The following is a 20,242-nucleotide window of genomic DNA, read 5'->3' on the forward strand; positions in this document are numbered from 1 at the left end:
TCCTGATGAGTGGAGGTTCCAGCAGCCAGGGCCCTCACCGATCAGATGGTTATCTTCTATCTGATAACTGCAAACTTGCGACAACCCCTTTTAAAATGCATAATTGCCACAATTACCATAATGTTTTTTTCCCCGACCTGTAGAGCGACTGTTTTCTTCAATGACATTTGTGAAACTTTGTTTTGCAATAATGGACAACCTCTTTAAGTAATACATATTACATATAAATATCTTATACTGATTGTGACACCATGAGTGAATTGCCTTGTTCTCTCTGCTATAGTTATAGGCTGCTGATATACATTGCACATTTTCCACCTGTCATTGTCTGACTGTTAAAATGACATTATGTCCCCTTTTTTAATATGAAGGTAAATAATTCCTCATACTTTCTGAGATCAGAAAGCCCAGTAGATTTTGCGGCTGCACCTAAGAAAGCGCACGTATTAGATGGTGTTAATGAGGATCCATCATCTATGACAAATATCACTTACACTGCAAGGAGCCCCAATCCGCTGGAGGATACCCATGAGTTCAGACAGGCTTGTCAGCTGTGTTATACCAAAGCAGGTAAGATCATTTCCAGCGATTTATATTCATTATTGTTATTTATTTATAGAGCACCATTAATTCCATGGTGCTGTACAATCAGTAGGGGTTCACATACATTACATTAAGACCAGAACAAATCCAAGTAAGTACAAATAAAAAAAAAAACTGAGATCAGGAGACAAGTGGAAGGAGGACGCTGCCTGTGAGGGCTCACAATCTACATTGGAGGGAAGATAGAGACATGAGGTGAGGGAGCAGAGCAGTGCAGTTATTTTGTGTTGAATGCGATCCTGAACAGGTGGGTTTTCAGGTTACGTTTTAAGGTTTGGAAAGTGGGGGGCAGTCTGACATATTTTGGTAGACAGTTCCAGAGTTTGGGGGATGCACGGGAGAAGTCCTGGATGCGGTTGAGAGAAGAGCAGATGGTAGTAGAGTAAAGCTGAAGGTCCTGTGAGGCGCAGAGATTACCTGTGGGGCCGTATTGCCTGATGAGTTTAGAGATACATGGAGGGGACAGGTTGTGGATGGCTTTGTCTGTCATGGTTGGTATTTTAAAATGAATTTGCTGTGCAATGGGTAACCAGTGGAGAGACTGTCAGAGAGGAGAGGCATAAAAGACAGATGGATTGGCCGGGCAGCAGAGTTTAGGATAGATTGGAAGGGTGTTAAGGAGTTAGCTGGGAGACAGCAGAGAAGAATCTTGCAGTAGCCCAAGCGGGAAATAAGGGCATGGACTAGTAATTTTGTAGACTCTGGATTGAGGAAGGGTCGGAATGCGAGAGATGTTCTTGAGATGAAGATGGCAGGTTGTAGTAAGGGCCTGTATGTGAAGCTTAAAGGATAAGGCAAAGTCAAAGATGAGTCCAGGTCAGCAGACTTTAGGGATTGGGGAGAGTGTAGAGCCATGAATTGTGACGGTTAGGTCTGATGGGAGGGAGGTGGTAGGAAGAGGAAAGATTGAGTTCTGTTTTATCCATGTTAAGTGTTAGAAAACGGGATGTGAAAAAGGAGGATATGGCTGATGGACACTCTGGAATTCTGTCTAGAAGAGAGGAGATATCTGGATCAGAAATATTGATTTGTGTGTCATCTGCATAGGAGTGGCATTGAAAGCCATATGACTTAATTAGGTGTCCCAGGCCAGAGGTGTAAAGGGTGAAGAGGGGTCTGAGGACAGAACCTAAAGGGACGTCAACAGAGAGAGGCCGAGGTGAAGAGGTGGTGTGAGAGTGATGCACTGAACGTTCGGATGTAGAGGTATGAGGAGATCCAGGAGAGGACACGGTCGGTGATACAAAGAGAACATGGCGTCTGCAGCAGGAGATAATGGTCAACCGTGTCAAAGGCAGAGGACAGATCAAGGAGGAGAAGAACAGAGGGGTGGTGTGTTGCCTTGGCTGACAGAAGGTCATTACAGACTTTGGTCAGGGTCTCATTGGAGTGATTGGGTCAAAAACCAGATTGTAGTTTGTCAAGGAGAAAGTTGGACAAAAGGTAGGAAGATAGTTCTTGGTGAACATGTTGTTCCGGGAGTTTTGAAGCAAATGACGATAGTTTGGTGGAGTGGATGGGTCCAGAAATGGCTTCTTTAGGATGGGTGTGACCGTTGCATGTTTAAAGGACGATGGAACAATACCAGTGTATGTGGAAAGGTTAAAGAGATGGGTTAGGGCTGGAATGAGCACAGTGGTGAGGGTGGGTATAAGATGTGATGGAATTGGGTCAAGTGCACAAGTAGTGAGATGTGGGCTTGACAGCATGGAGGAAACTTTCTTGTCAGCAAGGGAATAGAATTTACTTAACAGGGACGGGAATCGGATATCCTGGGTGGGTTGCAGGGGAATGAAGGTTGAAACTCCCTCAGCTGAAATGAGAGCGATTGGGGAGGGTTTCCGAGATCGTAAAAGGGAATTAAAGGTAGAAAATAGCTGTCTGGGGTTGTGAGATATAGGATTAATGAAGTAATCTTGTTTGGCAGATGCAAGTGCGGATTTGTAGGGGAAGACCCCCTGCTAGTATGACAGAAGGTCCTCCTTCAAGAGGGATTTCTTCCAACGCCGTTCAGCACTCCTGGCACTTTGGCTCAGATGTTCTATGAGGTCGGTGTGCCAGGATTTCCGGTTGTCTAGTTGTAGTGAGAGTGAGGGGGGTACAGAGTCCATGGCTGAAGAAACTGTGGTGTTGTAGAAGGTAGCAGCAGATTATACAACCAGAAAGATGATTTGGAGCAGTTGCACATCTTTCCTGCCCGCAGACACCAGCTACCAGACGCCCCCGTTATCTTATGTTTATTTCCCATACAATATGCTGGATTGACCTTTTTTATTTTTAGGAGCAAAGCCTTTGAGCTATAATTATCAACCTAAACTGGATCACAAATGCAAAAAAGACATTTTCATAGGAAGAATAAAGAGTCCTGTAGACGAGACATGGAAAAGAATAAGACCGAGACCAATCAAGAATCACTACGCGGGTCAATACTACATATGTAAAGGTAATTGGAGATTGCTAAATAACTGAACTAGCCCAGCTAATAATTAATAATAATAATTCCTTTATTTATATAGCTCACATAGATTATGCAGCGCTGTACAGATAGTGGCCTTAAGTTTGGTTATTAAGCCCATAGTATGGTCTGGAGCAGACGAGGATGCCCTGCGCAGCATGATAGAGCAGACTGTGGCAGTGCCAGTCTCCCCCTGGGTGTTCCTGTCTTGTGTGATTGATATTCTGTTCTTCGTGTACTAGATACAGTACAATCTTTATATTGTCTGTGTCTATTCTTGTGGTTTCCTTTCCAGTTACTTGTGAAACCAGTATAACAAGCTGTGCCCAGTGGCATATGTTCAAACACATTTGGCATGGCTAAATAGGAAACCACCTACTTTGTTGCCAGTAGTGTTGGTTGCCATACGAGGGAGAACCACCCAGCATGGGCAGCGGACATACACTGATTGGGCAGCACTGTAAAGTAGTAGGGCAAGTGAATAAAGGTTATCCCATTACCCAGGCACGATCTTTAATCAAAATGTGTATACAGCTGTAAGGGTACATCAGAAGTGGAGCACAGAGCACTAAAAGAAGGTTACTGGGTCACAATTAATTTAGCATCATGTAGACGACTGGATCAGAGTGCATTGCTTGCATATTGAGGCCCTTCTGGAAAACATGGGGGTACTGGGATTCACATGGATGCTTCACTTACACAAGTTGAATCCATGGCCTAGCCTACTGATTGGTCAGTAATGGGTTTAGGACTAGAAAGAACACTTTAAGTTGACTTCCAAATACATTGCATCTCAAACCCACTCTGTGCCACAGTGACATCACCTTGAAACCACAAAATACTATTCTGATTGGTGCATGTATTTTTTTACATTTTTTTTTTTTGGGGGGGGGGGATTTTTAGGTTAACTTCTTTATTGTAGTTGTTACCTTTTGTAAATGTTTCTTCTGTTTTATTAAGATGTTGCTCAGGGCATGGAGTGCACTTACCCAGGGTGCTGCACATTTGCGTATAGTCAAGAAGAGATTGACGTGTGGACGCTGGAGAGAAAAGGAATGTTTTGCAGGGAAACCATATTTGGAGGCAACAGCAAAGTCAATCTGACTATCCCTCATCTATTGCAGGAGTACTCTGGGGCCTTTGTTTTTCTGTGCGAGGTAAATTGTGATATAATGTTTTATGTACAGACTGTGGGAAGGTCACATCATACATTGTGCTTAGTTCCCTGTTTGCAGATTTGAATTTGTGAGCCTCCCTTCTCTGGGCTCCCAATGGTCAGACTCGGCAGACAAACACTTCTATCTTTCGGATAAGTCCAATTTGTTGAACAACTCCTTTAAACAAAAACCAGCATTATAACCTTGGGACACTTACTCATAGATCCAGGAACCATGACTGTAGTTATCCCCTTATATTTGTTATCCATGGCCTCCTTCATTCTGGAGGGCTCCTGGGGGTGTTAAGAGAGCCCCTAGGTGCTATAGCTTCACAGGGTTCACATCTTTTGCTTTAAGGACAAGCAGTCAGTGATTAGCTGTTGTCCAAGTGTCTCCCAGGTGTCCTTATATAGACAGTTACATCACTGGGGAGCTCCCTGGGAATGGATGCTACACAGTTGTAGTGTCCCCCATAGGCTCTATTGGCCTTCATTGATCATATGGGACGCTCTGCAGCATGAAGTCGGATGGCAAGACATAGCTTTCTTCATTTTTCTATCCATACTCAGAAGTTGGAGGTAAAAATTTTTCCCCCCCTGCCAGTATATGTCTGTGTACACATTTAGCGTATACACCGGAAGCTTTCCAGTCGTATATACTGAACGTACCGAACATTGAGATGTGAAGGAAGCCATATTTAGCACTACATAGAACATTAGCACATGTAAAGTGTTCTTCACCAGCACTGCCACTCTACAGGTTTGGTACCTAGTCTATGACACCGTACCCTAACAATTGTGTTTCCCGCACATCCATCCATAACATTACAAGATCAGAAAGCACCTGAGCACATTTACTGTATGGACAGAAGTATTTGAAGATAATTGAAGTTTCATATTGTTAGTTGATAATATTTTTATTCCAGAAATGTTTTGACCACAAACCCAGGATTATTAGTGAAAAAAATAAGGATAACCCCTTTAGCTGCTCACATCCTGTGGCAAGGCATCATTTTGAAGAAAATAAGTGAGTATGGAAGGAGAGTTTCTATAAACTGAGCTATAAATGCCAGGGCTTTCCTCTTCAGATGTTGTTATAGTGATCATTAAGTCAGAGGGCTTCAATGGATTAATGATTCATTTATTTTTTTACATACGACAATGAAGGAAAATTGCAATAGTTAAAAGAAAAAAAATCCTTGCTGATCTCAATGTGCCTGTTAGGTCAATCACTGTCTGATGGGGGTGACTGCGTCAAGCAGTGATTGGTTAAATAGTCATTTGCCCAGAGGAGACCTCAGAGAATAACGAGTGGTAGTGATTATTGAGGTGAAAATCTTTAAAAATTATTTTTTTTTGAACATAGGGTTCTGATATAAGTTCACACACGGCCAGTTCATATGTGCGTTCAGATCCATCAATATCAAAGGATCATTTAAAAAAAAAATTGTTACAGTTACCTTTAACAGATCAGTTAAAAAAAAACGGATACCCTCCTTATTTTCGTTTTTCATTAATTATTGTCATACGTTTTTTTAAAAATTATTATTTCTCTGCTTCGGCCATTAGAGGTTGAATTGAAACTCTAGAATGTAAATTACAGCATGCTCAGCATAAATAAAGATGGATTACCTGATGGTACAAACTGATACAAAAAAAATACCATCTTAAGATCTTTCTCTTCTTCCTTTGGCTTTTATTATCCTCCCTTAAAGGGGTGAACGGATAATCTCCATACATAAGTTAAATTTAGACCACCGTGAAGTTTCAAAACACTTTATAGTTTAAGCAATAAAAACAAAGGCACATTTGGCATGAGTACTTCACCCCTCTTCGGTTGTAGCATGCCGTAGTCCAGGTAGAAAGTCCACACTTAGTCTTCCATGGCTTCCACTGAGACGCTGAACGGATAATCACTGCTGCCTAAGGAAAACTATGGTTCTCCCCTCTGCCCCATTTAAGAGAGATGTTATTTTGAACTCTCTATGCAGTATCTCACACTCATCCTGACCCATGCTGGTTTTGAAGAGACACTGTTTCAGGCCATGCTTTGTAGCAGCTGACTACACCCCTGATCCCTTCTTCCCACCTCCTTTTCTACTCCGCTTTTTACTCTTTGTTGAGTAGACAGTCAGACAGAATGCCACTGAGGTCAGATTACATAGAACTCTATGGAGAGGGGAGAGCATTAAGTCTCAGCAGCTCGTTCTCCATCAAGCAAAAACTAGGTGCATTCACATGTTCAGTTTTTCAGATACAGTTTCCGATGTCCAAGCCAGGAGTGGAGTGAAGAAAAGGAGTAGCAATAATAACAATATTATATCTTTATTTATATAGCGCCATCAAATTCTGTGACCCATTACAAATTAACTCTGAATGATATTGTCCCCATTATGCACCCACTATGATCCATACCTGCTTTTAAACTCTGAAAACTGCCTATGAAAAACTGAACGTGTGAATGCATCCACAGGGTTTGCATTGCATTTTCAGACTCAATGCAAACGCCCGGGGGCTGGGCTCAGCCCGATCGCATCTGCACTTCCAGTGAAACCAATCAATCAGCAAGAAGCAACAGGTGTTTTGCATTGTGTACCTGCAAAACACTAGGTGCTGGTTACCAATCACATGCGTTTCACTGAAAGAACAGATTGGATTGGGCCAGAAGCCTTGGCGTTTGAATTGCGTTTGTAAATGTCATGCAAACACCACAAGTCAACGCATTGACAGAGGAAAATTTATCAATGCTTGTATGCCAGAAAACCTTGAAAGACTTGATATAATTGCAATTCTTTGCACAAGTAGACGTGGAGGACAGCAGAGCCTCCCGATTTATACAGTGGACAGGGGGGAGTTTACATCATATGCTGGCATGGGGTTATACATCTGTGGGATGACTAAATAGGACTAATGCTTGACATTGATCTCATAGCACATGACTGTATCTAACTATAAATAAAATCAACAAAACAAGCAAATTAAAGGGGTTGTCCGAGTTTTAAAAAAACTATATGTGGCCGGGAGCGGGCTGCCTAAAACAATAAAGCTGTACTTACCTTCCGGTGCCCTCCGGTATCCAGCCATGTAAACAAACATGGCCACCGGAGCAGCGCTGCATTCAGCTTCCGGCTGGCCGTGGCCGGGTACGCCTATCCGTCCCTATACACAGCATTGTGTATGGGGGCCGGAAGGTTGTCGGGTCCGGCCGGAAGCTGAATGCAGCGCTGCTCCGGCGGCCATGTTTGTTTACATGGCGCCCGGACCGGAGCAACAGCAGTGCTGGATACCGGAGGGCACCGGAAGGTAAGTACAGCTTTATTGTTTTAGGCAGCCCGCTCCGGCCACATATAGTTTTTTTTTTAAACTTGGACAACCCTTTTAAGGAGATGGGGAGAGTAATGTAACATCTGCATTTATACAGACATTGTGCTGAGCTGCTCTTGTAGTATTACTATATATGTTGTGCACCTATAAAATAATAATAAAAATAATCATAATATATAATCCATGTTTAAGTGATTAGAAAGCCCTCGCCCTCCATTTGGATGATCTTATGTGTTACAATAACTCGAGCGGGAAAGCAAAATACATGAGCCAAATAAGAAATCTCTTACGTGAAAAAATTTTGTATCCATATTTCATCACTAATAAAATAAACGCGACTACAGGCAGCCCCCTACTTAAGGACACCCGACTTACAGACGACCCCTAGTTACAGACGGACCCCTCTGCCCACTGTGAACCCTGATGAAGCTCTCTGGATGCTTTACTATAGTCCCAGACTGCACTGATCAGCTGTAAGGTGTCTGTAATTTAGTTTTAATGATAATCCTTGGTCCCATTACAGCAAAAAATTTTGAAAATCCAATTGACACTAGGACAAAAAGAAATTTTGTCTGGAGCTATAATTATAAAATATACAGTTCTGACTTGCATACAAATTCAACTTAAGTACAAACCCAAGGAACCTATCTTGTATGTAACCCCAGGACTGCCTGAATATGCTAAATGTCAGTGTTTTCATCATGTGTATGTCTTCCTACAGGTGTCTTGTTCACATATTCAGAGATTCTTCTGTAAAATACTACAAGATCCGTCCATTCAACAAACATCTTGTACTTGATCTTTGTCGACATGAGGTCCGATATGGATGCATAAGAGATGACAATTGCTTTTATGCCCACAGCTTGGTGGAACTTAGAGTTTGGGTCATACAAGAAAAGACAGGTGAGCCTGTACACTAATGCACCAGATATCTATCCTCCTGGCTGATGTTGCCCTAAAATGGGGACTAGAACAACGGCACTCCAGAAAATTGCCATTAATGGTAAACTATCAATTAGAAAATTTTTCATTTTCTGCGTTGGAAGGATTTGTAATTTACGTTAAGATATTCTGTACCTTTTATATCAAAAATGGTATGTAAAGTCTCTCCTGTGCAATGCTGTGAGCATTGATAAGGGCAGTCTGTATAATCTACACATTTGCTTTCTTCTTTGTGGCTTTCCAGACTACTTGGGTCTCTTCATTATGCATGAAACTAGATAACATCTGAATAGAACACAAATTTATATACAAATGGACACAGTAACACTATTAGCTGTAAATATTGTAGCACTTGGGGAGGGAGATGGTTGTATTGTTCCTTGATTGAGATCTGGTCTACGGCAGTGATGACCCCACCAGGTCTGAGGAGCAGATTCCTTAATAGTCATAAAAAGACATAAATCCACGTGACACATTCGCTAGATGTCCTACTGGGAGCCTCTATATGGGGGAAACAGGGCAACAACTGAGAACAAGGATAAACTCTCATTGTCACAGCATAAAAGACAAGATCTTCCTGTGCCAAAACACTTTTGCAGCCCTCACCACAAAGTTGAAACTTTTAAAGTACAGTACTTGTAATTTTTTAAAAAAAGTTTATGATAACATTTGACTCTCACAGAACAGGAATAAATGAGTCACATGGATTTATTTCTTTTTATGACTCTTAGGCTACATTCACATGGCCGTATGGGGGACGTATATACTACCAACGTATATATGTCGTATATATGTCCCTCATAGACGGTAATGGACGCTCTTGCCTTGCGGGAGCGGCACTGTACTGTTAAGATAGTACATGTCCTATATTTCCCCGGAATAAGGCGCTACGCGCCATACATCGCTGTGGAGAGGGGCGGGGGTGAGCAGTGCTCACCTCCTCCTCTTCTAATGGGCGGCCGACGTGTGCCCGCCATGCTATGGTACAGCGGGCACACTATCGTGTGAATGTAGCCTTAAGGAATCTGCTCCTCAGACCTGGTGGGGTCATCACTGCCATGGGCCAGATCTCAATCAAGGAACAATACAACCATCTCACTCTTACTCTTCTCTATCTACCTTGATTGATTGTTCTGCTGCTTATCACTCCTCAACCATAGTATTACTGCGTCCATTTGTGTATAAATATGTGTCCTATACGGATGTTGTCTTGTCTTGTACCTGATGAAGAGACCTGAGTAGTCTGGAAAGCTTGCAAGTGTTATCACCTTTTTTTAGTTAACTTTTATTTGCTATCAACTACTGAGGATTCTCAGCTTTCATCTATTTACACATCCAGATATAAATTTAAGCTTATGTTGGCGGCTCATTAGCCTCTTTCTTTCCATGTCTCTCACTTTGTTGTGCATTGAAATGACTGCATCAACATTAATTTCTATGGACACACAAATATATGTATTACTTTTATATACATAGGAATTTCCTTTGAAAGAATTGTTCAGGAGTCTGAGTCATATTGGTCAAAGGAGTCCGTTTCACTAAAGCCCCAGGTAAAGATTTCGGCCTTGATGTTTGTTTTCTACTATTGTCTATGTGGCTTATATATTCTATGTTATACAATTTGCTTTCTCATTTGTGGAAAGAATATGTTTTGGTTCAGCTAAAAAAGCAAAGACTGATGTTATTTTCATTTTTAAGTCCATATCATACCAAGGTTATTTTGTTTTCTCTATATTCTGTATAATCTGTCAGGTCTTGTACTCTATTTAACTGATTTGATTTTATAAATGTGTTTGAAGCTGTTGAGTATTGCCAATAGTCCAGGACACCCAAAATTCAACATCAAATTTGTTTGCGGACAATGCTGGAGAAATGGCCAAGTGATTGAATCAGACAACAACCGCAAATACTGTAGTGCCAAGGCCAGACACACGTAAGTAGAGATGAGGGATAATTCGCTAGACTAATAAATAATTCTGTGGAAGCCCGGATGTACATTAATGCATTATTCATGTATTGTAGGTGGTCTAAAGATCGCCAGGTTGTTCTTGTAATGTCCAATGAGCGCAAAAAGTGGATTTCTATCCGGCCGTGTCCCACAAAGAAGCCATTACCGGTTCAGTTTGAGGTGATTGGAATCTTAATTCTTTTAATTATGCATTTGCCCACTCCTCCCCCGTTTCTTTATGTTTATCTGTTTTATTGAGATTTCTGTGGGCAGTGAGCATCTGGGGCTGAAATGTGGCCTACTTTAAAAGGCCATTTGTAATTCTTGTCCTAGAAGTGAGAAGGAAAAGTCACCTATAGAGCACTGGCAGAAGGGGGGTCAAAACTAGTGATTGACTCTTTAATAGCTTGTGGTATTATTTCTAGTTTGCCTTTGATCTCAGTTATTTTGGACACTTTCTGAATGAAATATCATATATACTTGAGTATAAGGCAAGTTTTTAAGCACAAATATGATACTAGGGAGCATGAGTTGACCGGCTGTATACTAGGGGCCCCCCCTACATACAAGGGGGTAAGGGCTGGCTGGCTATATACTAGGGGGCACGGCCTGAGTGGCTATATACTAGGGGGCACGGCCTGAGTGGCTATATACTAGGGGGCACGGCCTGAGTGGCTATATACTAGGGGGCACGGCCTGAGTGGCTATATACTAGGGGGCACGGCCTGAGTGGCTATATACTAGGGGGCACGGCCTGAGTGGCTATATACTAGGGGGCACGGCCTGAGTGGCTATATACTAGGGGGCACGGCCTGAGTGGCTATATACTAGGGGGCACGGCCTGAGTGGCTATATACTAGGGGGCACGGGCTGGCTGGCTATATAGTAGTGGGCACGGCCTGAGTGGCTATATACTAGGGGGCACGGCCTGAGTGGCTATATACTAGGGGGCACGGCCTGGGTGGCTATATACTAGGGGGCACGGCCTGGGTGGCTATATACTAGGGGGCACGGCCTGGGTGGCTATATACTAGGGGGCACGGCCTGGGTGGCTATATACTAGGGGGCACGGCCTGGGTGGCTATATACTAGGGGGCACGGCCTGGGTGGCTATATACTAGGGGGCACGGCCTGGGTGGCTATATACTAGGGGGCACGGCCTGGGTGGCTATATACTAGGGGGCACGGCCTGGGTGGCTATATACTAGGGGGCACGGCCTGGGTGGCTATATACTAGGGGGCACGGCCTGGGTGGCTATATACTAGGGGGCACGGCCTGGGTGGCTATATACTAGGGGGCACGGCCTGAGTGGCTATATACTAGGGGGCACGGCCTGAGTGGCTATATACTAGGGGGCACGGCCTGAGTGGCTATATACTAGGGGGCACGGCCTGAGTGGCTATATACTAGGGGGCACGGGCTGGCTGGCTATATACTAGGGGGCACGGGCTGGCTGGCTATATAGTAGGGGGCACGGCCTGGGTGGCTATATACTAGGGGGCACGGCCTGGGTGGCTATATACTAGGGGGCACGGCCTGGGTGGCTATATACTAGGGGGCACGGCCTGGGTGGCTATATACTAGGGGGCACGGGCTGGCTGGCTATATAGTAGGGGGCACGGGCTGGCTGGCTATATAGTAGGGGGCACGGGCTGGCTGGCTATATACTAGGGGGCACGGGCTGGCTGGCTATATACTAGGGGGCACGGCCTGGGTGGCTATATACTAGGGGGCACGGCCTGGGTGGCTATATACTAGGGGGCACGGCCTGGGTGGCTATATACTAGGGGGCACGGCCTGGGTGGCTATATACTAGGGGGCACGGCCTGGGTGGCTATATACTAGGGGGCACGGCCTGGGTGGCTATATACTAGGGGGCACGGCCTGGGTGGCTATATACTAGGGGGCACGGCCTGGGTGGCTATATACTAGGGGGCACGGCCTGGGTGGCTATATACTAGGGGGCACGGCCTGGGTGGCTATATACTAGGGGGCACGGCCTGGGTGGCTATATACTAGGGGGCACGGCCTGGGTGGCTATATACTAGGGGGCACGGCCTGGGTGGCTATATACTAGGGGGCACGGCCTGGGTGGCTATATACTAGGGGGCACGGCCTGGGTGGCTATATACTAGGGGGCACGGCCTGGGTGGCTATATACTAGGGGGCACGGCCTGGGTGGCTATATACTAGGGGGCACGGCCTGGGTGGCTATATACTAGGGGGCACGGCCTGGGTGGCTATATACTAGGGGGCACGGCCTGGGTGGCTATATACTAGGGGGCACGGCCTGAGTGGCTATATACTAGGGGGCACGGCCTGAGTGGCTATATACTAGGGGGCACGGGCTGGCTGGCTATATACTAGGGGGCACGGGCTGGCTGGCTATATAGTAGTGGGCACGGCCTGAGTGGCTATATACTAGGGGGCACGGCCTGGGTGGCTATATACTAGGGGGCACGGCCTGGGTGGCTATATACTAGGGGGCACGGCCTGGGTGGCTATATACTAGGGGGCACGGGCTGGCTGGCTATATACTAGGGGGCACGGCCTGGGTGGCTATATACTAGGGGGCACGGCCTGGGTGGCTATATACTAGGGGGCACGGCCTGGGTGGCTATATACTAGGGGGCACGGCCTGGGTGGCTATATACTAGGGGGCACGGCCTGGGTGGCTATATACTAGGGGGCACGGCCTGGGTGGCTATATACTAGGGGGCACGGCCTGGGTGGCTATATACTAGGGGGCACGGCCTGGGTGGCTATATACTAGGGGGCACGGCCTGGGTGGCTATATACTAGGGGGCACGGCCTGGGTGGCTATATACTAGGGGGCACGGCCTGGGTGGCTATATACTAGGGGGCACGGCCTGGGTGGCTATATACTAGGGGGCACGGCCTGGGTGGCTATATACCAGGGGGCACGGCCTGGGTGGCTATATACCAGGGGGCACGGCCTGGGTGGCTATATACCAGGGGGCACGGCCTGGGTGGCTATATACCAGGGGGCACGGCCTGGGTGGCTATATACCAGGGGGCACGGCCTGGGTGGCTATATACCAGGGGGCACGGCCTGGGTGGCTATATACCAGGGGGCACGGCCTGGGTGGCTATATACCAGGGGGCACGGCCTGGGTGGCTATATACCAGGGGGCACGGCCTGGGTGGCTATATACCAAGGGGCACGGCCTGGGTGGCTATATACCAGGGGGCACGGCCTGGGTGGCTATATACCAGGGGGCACGGCCTGGGTGGCTATATACTGGGTGGAGGCTGTAACCAATGTATTTCCCACCCGAGGCTTATACTCGAGTCAATAGGTTTTCCGAGTTTTTTTTGTCTAAAAAATAGATACCTAGGTTTATACTTGGGTCTGTTTATAATCGAGTATATACGTTATGTAAAAGGTGGGAATCGCAGTAAAGCCTCAATCAATACTTAATAAACTAGTGTATGTTTTATCTCCCCACAGTTGTGTCATCATATATTGAATGGCAAAAAATGTCAGTATATAGGAAATTGTGCATTTGCTCACAGCCAGGAGGAGAAAGAAATCTGGACCTTCATGAAAGATCTCGGCAGTAAGTAAATCTAAGCGCTTCCTGAATGTTACTTTCATTGCTTGTTTTTCCTGGTAATTAAATGACACTCTAAAACTTTAGAACAAATACTTAGTAATTTGAAGAACATGACCGTTCTATCCCTTATTGGAGATTGTTCAATTTGTCCTATAATGATTATTATTAATAAACTTATTACAATACTGAGCATTCACTGACCAAATGATCCTATACATATAAGATAGCTTGGGCCGGATGTTTGTTAGTTTCCATATACAGTGGACTTGGCTGAATGTTTTTTTTGTAATTAAACCCCCCGGCAGCAGCTTAAAGGGGTTGTCCAAGGTATAAAAGTCATCCCCTATTTACAGAATAGGGGATAACTAGTTGTTGGTGGGGGACTAACTTGTGATACCCCACCAATCACAAGAACGTGACCCCCAGCTCTCCAGAGAATGGGGATCCCATTCTCACTAATGGGTGAAGTGGCAGGATGAGCATGCATGCTAAACACTATTTTGAATGCCACATGTGACCACCTCCTTAAAAAACAAACAAAAGAAAGAATATATAAAACTTTCTGCCACCCCAGAGCGGGCTCTTTGTTTAGTGCTTGTTCTACTGCAGTGGATTGCATTGTGATCTTCTCACTTTCTGGTCAGTTCAGGACATGGATCAGCTGTATGACAAGTTACACAGCAAGAAGACTGTAAAAGGGAATGAGGCTTCAAGTCAAGCGAACAAACAAATTCACCTGCCCACTGACTATGCAGAGACTGCAGTAAGTTTTTATTTAGTTTTATTTTTTTACAAAAGATATTTCCAGTGTTAAAAAGTGAAATATAATTTCTGCCTAGATGTTAACATCCAAGTAGCAGGTTGTTCTGCAGGTAAATAAAGAATAATGAAGGGTATTGCTGTATGGAGACTAATATATCAGAGAGTTTTTGTTAAACGAATATGTCATCACCATTCACCAAACTGGCGTAACTGTTATGTTACATAGGGCTATGGTCACAAATATCACCCACCTTTCTATTTATCGCAGGTTGATTTTCATTGCTGGCTTTGTGGTAAAAACTGCAATAGTGAGCGTCAGTGGAAGATGCACATCTCATCAGAAAAGCACAAAGAGAAGGTTTTCCACTCTGAAGATGATCAAAACATTTGGCAACATCGATTCCCTACCGGCCATTTTAGCATATGTAAAAGGTAGGTCCGCATGCTTGCTTTGACAGTAATGGTAATGTATTTTTATCCATTCAGCCTATAACGGTAAGGGGTGCTTCACGCTAATGTGTGCAGTCTGTGTAAATGTGCTGTATCACGGCACGATCTCACAGGCTGTGCACACAACATAGGACGGGGGTCTCTGCGCCAGAACTATATAAAATATTACAGTTGGGGCGCAGCTGCACATCCAGGAGAGGGAATGTCCACCACTATGTGTGCAGCTCGCGGGATCGTGCCACAATACAGCACGTTTACACGGGCTGCACGTGTTCGTGTGAAGCGGCCCTCGTGGTGGACGTTTTACAGACCAAATACTACAACCTAAGACCCACTGCTTTATCTGAAAGTGCCAACATGCCTATTAAAGCAGTTTATAATTGTTCTCTGCTCTGATCGATCGAACAATGAGAAGATTATGATTGGAGATTCTCTCCGGGGTCCCCATACAGTAGGAAATACGTGGATCGGTGTAGGAGGTACATTAATAATCTGACCTTCACACTCTTCTTGCAGCATTAGGCAGCTCAGGACATGCTCAGAGCTATTTTAAAGCAATTTAAAGCACTGGGGACCTGGGTTCAAGTCTTAGGGTCAACATTTGGGCTTCCTCCGGTTTCCTCCCACACTCCAAAACATACTGGTAGGTTGATTAGATTGTGAGCCCCATTGGGGACAGGTACCAATTGGCAAGCTCTGCATAATCTGTGAGCACTATATAAATAAAGGAATTATTATTATTTATTATTATTTAATATATATAAAATGTTCTAATTTTTTTTTATTTAAGTATCAAATTAACCTTCTCCTTTTACCTTTCTTGCAATCAGGTTCATATCTGGTTCCTGTCCCAATGGAGACCAGTGCAGTTTTGCTCATGGAAACGCTGAACTTCTGGAATGGGAAGAGAGGAGAAAAGTCTTATGCCAAAAACTAATGAAAGCTCGCAATGATCACCTCATTAACCCTGATGATAATGACTTTGGGAAATATAGTTTTTTGATTAAGGATTTCAACTAAGCGCCTGACGAATGAAATCCCATCTGGATAAAACGGTGTAAGAGTTACCAAGGTCCTGGAGTTGTTAGAACATCAGGTCCTGCTCCTCATGTCAAGCAGAACAGCATTTTGTGGATGTAGATCTCACGGAATAGATTATGGTCTCAGAGTAAAAAATAAGAAGGCAAAGGAGCGATAATGATGTGTACTGATATGTCAGCATCGCAGGCTGATACTATATTATAATGGATGATTATTACAGTAAACTAATCTCACATTTAATGGGAAAGGGTTGAACATTTCTGAAGATTAAGTTTTAATGATTATATTCTCACTGTCCTGTATATTTTGGCTTTGGCCAAATCCTCTTATTATGATCTTCAGATATTTCGGAGCATATATTTTTATGAAAAAAAAATACACACGTAATAACATAATTGTATTATCCTGGTTCAGCCCCTCAGTTTAGTCTCCAAATGGAGGTGAGACAGGCAGTATTGGTAGGGACTGTGTTAATGTCAGGATGTTTGTTAGCTCCCGTGTAGGACTCTATATTTCCGTCATTCCTATTTTTAATTATTGACATATCACCTCTTTTGTGACAGTGACCAAGTGATTGCATTGCCTGCAAGTGTATAGGTGCCTGGCATGTGCCTAACATAGCCCACCCTCAGGGTGGGGGGGGGTCTATTAGCTTTTTGACATTGTATTAAGATTGTATTGTTAATGAGCTTGACTTGCGTTTAATGTTTTGTGACATGGATTTGTATAAGTGCAGCTTGAGACATTACTTTTAATAGTTCATTACACCAACAGAAACCTATTCCATAGGATGGGCCATAAATACATGATAAGTGCGATCCCACTTCTACGACCCACACATATCTGTTGAAACCAGATGCTGGCTGGAACGATTGAAGAGTTTGACATGCATGCCCGGCCACTCTGTATTCATGCCAATGGAAGTGCCAAAAATATCCAAGCGTACACAGACATAAATGAGGAGTGACCGCACATGCACTGCATGGGATTGGGATTTATGACACTTCTGTGCGGAAGATGGTTATCTTCCTCATTTTAAATGGCCATTCCCAATTATTACATTGAGAATGTGTTTTATCGTTAGTGGTCAGACTGCTGAAACCCCCAGTGATCATTAGAATGGGGGTCTATGAGTCCTCGTGAGAACATTATTAAATGGACAGCCAGTGTGCATACCCAGCCAGCGCTCTATTTACTTCTATTAGTCCTATGGAACAGCCCCACACTTAGAAGTGGAGCAGAGCCCCCCCCAGGGGTATTATGGTTCCGCATTTGAAACCCCCCCCCCCTACTTTCAATAAATTCTCCACCATCCTGTGCTTATTATTCACGCCATTATTTGACCTTACATTCTGTTGTGTTCAGTGTTCTCTGCCTGATTCTGACCATTCTGATTGTGGCTTGAATAACACATATTTTCTCTTTTAATTACCTTTGAATAAACTGTCCATTCAATGTATTGTGTCTAATATATTCCACTGTGCTGTACATGTGATTGTCGGCCTCGTGATTGTAACTTTTATCCAGTCGGGGGCTCCTTACAAATAAAGAGAAAATGGGATAAAATAACAAAAGGAAAAATAATCCCATGTCCTTGCTTTCCCCTATTGGTTTACCTGTCTCTGGGTCACACATGATCACTATAGTGGTCACCTACTGATGAGCCAAATAAACCTGGTGCTTCAGGACCCATAAGGGTCCATACAGGGGATTCCTAAGGGAACTATCACTCCTTCTTTGTTTTTTAATTCCGTTATACACTGTTTGTAAAGGATTTGATGAGGCAGAAATCTTTTTTAAGGATTATCAGATACTGTTATAGGAGATTTTCTTTATTCCTCTGCATGTGGACCTGTTCTTAGTTGTTATAGATTCTTGCAGTGCATAGACAGCTGTGCAGAGATACAAACTTATCATGAATACAATTTACAAATGTTCTGCTATGTATTTCTGCTTCCCGGGCAGCACAGTATCTAAAGCTAGAAATCCATTGTGGATGTTCATAGACCACATCTGTATTTTAACAACACTATTGGGATCCACATGTAATATATATATATTAATATATACATATACACCCCCTACATTAACTAATAATTGCCAAAATCACAAATATGTTACTGTTTAATTGAAAGTTAAATGACCAAACATATTAAGAAACCTTATTTATTTTTCCATTAAACCTTTAGTATCTTTCCAAATTTTGCCAAATTGTTCATAACCTGTGAAGTGTTGATTGGTTGCTGCAGTGTTTTAATGTATTTTTATATATTAACCTTTTATCATCTTGTATGTGTCGATTTGATGGGCCGTAAATAAACCTAATATGATTATATACCAGAGTCATTTGTTTGCTTTGTGGAAATAACATAGACCCAAATGTATAATTTGTATCTACGAGGGTGGTTCAATAAGTACCCATAGGTACCCGTGTTTAAAAAAAGATTTTTTTTTATTTTTCAACATACCGTATATAGTCGAGTATAAGCCGACCCGAGTATAAGCCGAGACCCCTAATTTTACCACCAAAAACTGGGAAAAACTACTGACTCGAGTATAAGCCGAGGGTGGGAAATGCATTGGTCAAACCCCCCCCAGTAGTATACAACCTGCCAGCCCCCAGTAGTATACAGCAGCCCCTAGTAGTATACAGCCAGCCTGCCCCCACGGCCCTTAAAAAAATAAACTTATATACTCACCCTCCGATGTCAGCGCGACTTACCGATGTCCCCGATGTCAGCGTGTCCCGTCTTCTTTCTTCTCCGCGGCTCCTCTTCTCTCTTCCGGCATGGACGCGGCCATGTTATCTTCTAGCAGGCGCATACTATGACGCGGCCGCTGCTGACGTCATAGTATGCGCAGCCACTAAGAAAACATGGCCGCGTCCATGACGGAAGATAGAAGAGAGGAGAGGAGCCGCGGAGAAGAAAGAAGACGGGATGCGCTGACATTGGGGACATCGGTAAACCGCGCCGACATCGGAGGGTGAGTATTTAAGTTTATTTTTTTTAAGTAGGTAATTTTTTTTTTTTTTTTTAGACTCGTGTATAAGCCGAGGGGACATTTTTCAGCACATTTTTTGTGCTGAAAAACTCGGCTTATACACGAATATATACGGTAGTCCCCTTTTAGAAAGATACACTTCTCCCAACGTTCCTGCCGTTTTTTTTTAACCCCTCCAAAAAATAGTATTTGTCAATCTCTCCAAAATATGCCTCTGTCTCGGTGATGACTTCCTCATTTGAGCAAAATTTTTCCCGGCGAGCTATTTCTTTGTGTTAAGTAACAAGAAAAAGTCGCAGGGAGCCAGATCGGGTGAATACGGGGGTGCGGAAGCAATTCTTAACGCAATTCATGCAGTTTGGCAGTGACAACTCCGGATGAATGTGCTGGTGCGTTATCGTGGTAAAACAGCACTTTCTTTTTCGCCAAATGCTGTGTCTCCTTCAGTTTTTTGTCAAATAACTCCCTGTAGTATTGTCCAGTGATCGTTCATCCTTTTTCTAAAAAATCCATGAGGATGACACTGTTCGCATCCCAAAAAATTGTCGCTATGACCTTTGTGGGCCGATGGGACCGTCTTCGCCTTCTTTGTAGCAGATTCACTGGGAGAAATCCATTGTTTTGATTGTTGCTTAGTTTCTGGTGTGTAATGATGAATCCAGGTTTCATCAACGGTGACAACTCGAAGCAATAACTCCTTTGGATCTCGCTTACTTTGCTCCAAATACTGCTTCGGAGTAAACAGCCGCATCCGCTTGTTGTCTACCATGAACAATCGCGGCACACATTGGGCCAACAATTTTTTCATCGACCAACTTATCATGTAAAATATTAATTGCCGTTCCGGTCGACACACCTACGGGCTCTGCTACTTTGCACACTTTCGTTTGCCAAGTATCATGTCGTGGACTTTATGAATGATTTCCTTGGTAACCACGTCTATGGAGCGTCCTGGCCGCTCCTCATCAAAAACAGATGT

The 20,242-nt window shown here is 44.0% G+C and overlaps 1 protein-coding gene across 1 annotated transcript in view; it reads left to right on the plus strand.

The window, feature by feature from the left end:
- ZC3H7A (zinc finger CCCH-type containing 7A) overlaps positions 1-16,383 on the plus strand; it is a 38,906-nt gene extending 22,523 nt beyond the window's left edge. Inside the window, exons 12-23 of the mRNA XM_072120699.1 lie at positions 372-570; positions 2,885-3,046; positions 4,019-4,215; positions 5,141-5,241; positions 8,260-8,441; positions 9,957-10,030; positions 10,280-10,413; positions 10,503-10,608; positions 13,902-14,010; positions 14,652-14,770; positions 15,038-15,201; positions 16,050-16,383. Coding sequence (XP_071976800.1) covers positions 372-570; positions 2,885-3,046; positions 4,019-4,215; positions 5,141-5,241; positions 8,260-8,441; positions 9,957-10,030; positions 10,280-10,413; positions 10,503-10,608; positions 13,902-14,010; positions 14,652-14,770; positions 15,038-15,201; positions 16,050-16,239 — 1,737 coding nt within the window. The 3' untranslated portion in view covers positions 16,240-16,383. The remainder of the gene's footprint in view (positions 1-371; positions 571-2,884; positions 3,047-4,018; positions 4,216-5,140; positions 5,242-8,259; positions 8,442-9,956; positions 10,031-10,279; positions 10,414-10,502; positions 10,609-13,901; positions 14,011-14,651; positions 14,771-15,037; positions 15,202-16,049) is intronic.
- Positions 16,384-20,242: the final 3,859 nt, after the last annotated feature.

The sequence above is a fragment of the Engystomops pustulosus genome, chromosome 8, assembly GCF_040894005.1.
Source record: "Engystomops pustulosus chromosome 8, aEngPut4.maternal, whole genome shotgun sequence".
Classification (NCBI taxonomy): Eukaryota; Metazoa; Chordata; class Amphibia; order Anura; family Leptodactylidae; genus Engystomops; species Engystomops pustulosus.